General features: G+C 38.5%; 1 protein-coding gene across 1 annotated transcript; it reads right to left on the bottom strand.

Moving 5' to 3' along the window:
- Positions 1–384: 384 nt before the first annotated feature.
- On the bottom strand, positions 385–2,857 carry LOC119631464 (probable ATP-dependent RNA helicase DDX43). The gene has a single exon (XM_038023687.1). The coding sequence runs from the start codon at positions 2,697–2,699 to the stop codon at positions 681–683; it is 2,019 nt and encodes a 672-aa protein (XP_037879615.1). The 5' UTR covers positions 2,700–2,857; the 3' UTR covers positions 385–680.
- Between the last annotated feature and the right edge of the window lie 349 nt (positions 2,858–3,206).

Genomic DNA, 3,206 nt, shown 5'->3' with positions numbered 1-3,206 from the left:
AAAAATAGGCGTGGATGACCCAAATTTTGTAAAATTAATTTTTGTATGGAATTATTTTTGTGGATCGACTTTCAGGCAGGATCTAAAAATAGGCGTGGATGGTCCAAATTTTGTAAAGTTTAATGAAAATTACTATAATATTAAGGGTCAATTTCGATCACCACATATTAAAATTTAGACTTTTCTGCTCTACAAGGAGGTACGATCCAAAAACTTTTATGTTAAATTGCTCTTTGGGCTACCGCTTAATGAAATCTAGCGTCGACCTAGCTCTACTTAAAGAGAGGTCAATGTGCAAATTAAAACGCAGTCTTTGGTTGGATAGAACTTTTAAAGTCATGAAAGAATCTACGTTTTCCAACTTTTTTGAATCGATAATATACTCGGTAGTGAACGACTTACTTCCTCCTTGAGATAGAAAACATCTTGCTTTTTTTTACATTTCAATGCATCAAATTTTATTAACACCATAATTATTGAAGTCAGCGATTCTAAGCGATTCAATTTTAAAATGGTATTCAATGGAAGTCAATTTAATAAAAAAATTTTAAGTAAACTATAATCGCATTATCTTGCTTAGGTTTTTTAATTGCAACATAAAAATGGATGGGAACAGAAATTTAAATGGTATTACAAATAATGTGTGAGCCTTATTTCCTTTTCTTTTTTTTTTTTTTTGATTAGTAATTGCGGTGACCGTAAGAGCGATTACCACCACCACCGCCTCGTCGTCCTCGCATGTTTTCATCGGAGCGTCTCCCTTTCATTTTATTGAATCTGTCGGCCATGTCCCTAAGATTATCAGGTACATCTTGCCCGGCCTCTTCCAGTATTTTTATTAGTTCAGCAGCCAAACCCCAATCTGAACGCGTTACGTAACTAATCGATGTACCAGTGCGACCAGCACGTCCGGTACGTCCTATACGATGTACATACTCTTCGATGTTACGAGGAAAGTCATAATTGATAACATGCGTTACATCATCAATATCTAAGCCTCTAGACGCTACATCGGTTGCAATAAGAATTTTCACCTCACCCGATGTAATATCAGCAATAGCCTGTTCGCGATCGGCTTGATCGCGCGAACCATGTATGGCCTGGCAAAGGTAACCGGCGAGAGTCAAGTCACTGGATAGATCATCTGCGCGCACCTTTTTGCCACAAAAAACAATTATTTTATCATCGGATCTCATAGACTTGACGAACGATTTGATCATATCGTATTTTTCGCCTTCCTCCACAACTTCGACTACCTGTCTAACCGAGTGGGTAGCAGCCAAATCCAATGACCCTACACAGACTTGTATCGGGTTACTCATATAGCTTTGAGCTAAGCGACGCACACCAGGCGGCCAGGTAGCGCTCGTCATTATTGTTTGACGATCGGGACGTATATCTAATAGGATCTTCCGAATTTGTGGTTCAAAGCCCATGTCCAACATACGATCAGCTTCATCTAATACCAAATATGTGACCGTGGTCACATCAATTACTTTGGCTTGTATTAAATCGTTTAGACGACCGGGAGTACAAATTATGACTTCAACACCCTGTTCAACGTGCTGAATCTGATCACGACGATTTCCGCCACCGTATATGCAAACCGCTTTAATTCCCCGGAATGAATACTTATTAGTTTCTTTTTCTATCTGTAAAGCTAATTCACGCGTTGGCGCCAATATAAGAACATTTGGACCGCCACGCTCAGAGCGTGGGATGCTTTGATACTCTATATGAACCAAAGCTGGAAGTAGAAATGCTAAAGTCTTGCCCGTTCCCGTCTGAGCAATGCCGATTAAATCTTCACCTTTGAGCAAAATAGGCCAAGCCTGTGCTTGTATAGGTGAGGGTTTCTTAAATTGTTGTTTCGCTACTTCGGCCAACAAATCTGGGTACTGTCCAAAGCACTGTTCGAATTTCCATATAGGATTTGGTATGTTATCAGGCTCATCATTTTTTTGTTCGAATACTCGTGACACGGTTGTATTGTTATTCTGTAAACGAATTTGGTCTACATCATCCTTATCCATGTTGGCTACCTCGGTATGCTCTACATAAAAATCTTTTGTAAGCGGTGGGCGTTTTGACCAACGTTCTGCTCTAGCCAGTTCAGCTTTTTTATTTTCCGCCTTCCAATCAATTATACCGCCCTGATTCGCACTATAATTCTCGTTTCTATCATAAGAAGTTTTTAGATAATGATAATCAAATGGGTTATCATCGTCTCTACCATATGAACGATATCCCTGATTGTTTCTATCACTTCTATTATATCCACTACCGTGCGGACGTTGTGACTGATTATTTCCATCATGGCCTTCATCTACTATTTGCCTAATGCGATTTAAAGCATCATTTATCTTACCCTTGTCATCGCCCAGAACAGTTACTTTCCCGCGAGACTTATCTGCATCGATTCGAACATTAAAATCCAATTGTAAGCGTTGAATAGTAGAGCCTGCTCGGCCAACAATGCGGCCGATAGATTCCGGACGTACATAGAGCGATTCCTTACCTTGGAAACTGCGGCCATAAGTGCTACCTCTGCCACTATTTCGGTTAATGCAGCTGTCTCTGTCTCTACGCCGGCTATCATCTGAGCGTCTATTGTCGCCGTACGATCGTTTTGGAAAGCTTTTTACATTACTCACTTGAGGTTTGTCGTCATATTCTTCATCGTCCTCCCAATCAGACATTTTCGAACTTTACAAGATAATTCTTTTATTTTTCTTTATTTTGTATTTTTGAATTGGGCTTTTTTTATGTTGAGGTTAAGAGTATACTTTTTCAATTTTTTTTTTCTTTTTTTTCTTCTTTGCTAAATTATTTTCTTCCTTTTTTTTCAAGCAGAAATGATTCCGCTTTCCTAACGCTCAGGCAAAAGTCTAATGTTGCCGTTGTTTATGAATCGAATGAAAAGCGCGGATAAGCGAGCCTGCGATATCAAAAAAAAAAATAGGAATTTCTATGGATAGAAATGTCTCTCAGAACTTTTAGACTTTATGAGTAGGTGGTTGTTTATACTTACTGCCGTGGGGTAGATATATAATACTAGTTTTGTAATACGTGTTCGAGCGTCCAAAAGTTGTATTTGTCTGTTGACAGGATTTTTGAAATAATTATTAAGATTGAGTTGAACATTCTGAATTGATGGTTGAAAAACATGTTGAAACAGAGCTGGGATTTTTAAATCTAATTAATCA

The sequence above is a fragment of the Glossina fuscipes genome, unplaced genomic scaffold, assembly GCF_014805625.2.
Source record: "Glossina fuscipes isolate IAEA_lab_2018 unplaced genomic scaffold, Yale_Gfus_2 1, whole genome shotgun sequence".
NCBI classification, from domain to species: Eukaryota; Metazoa; Arthropoda; class Insecta; order Diptera; family Glossinidae; genus Glossina; species Glossina fuscipes.
The sequence above is the reverse complement of the archived record's forward strand: the minus strand, read 5'-3'. Positions and strand labels throughout refer to the sequence as shown.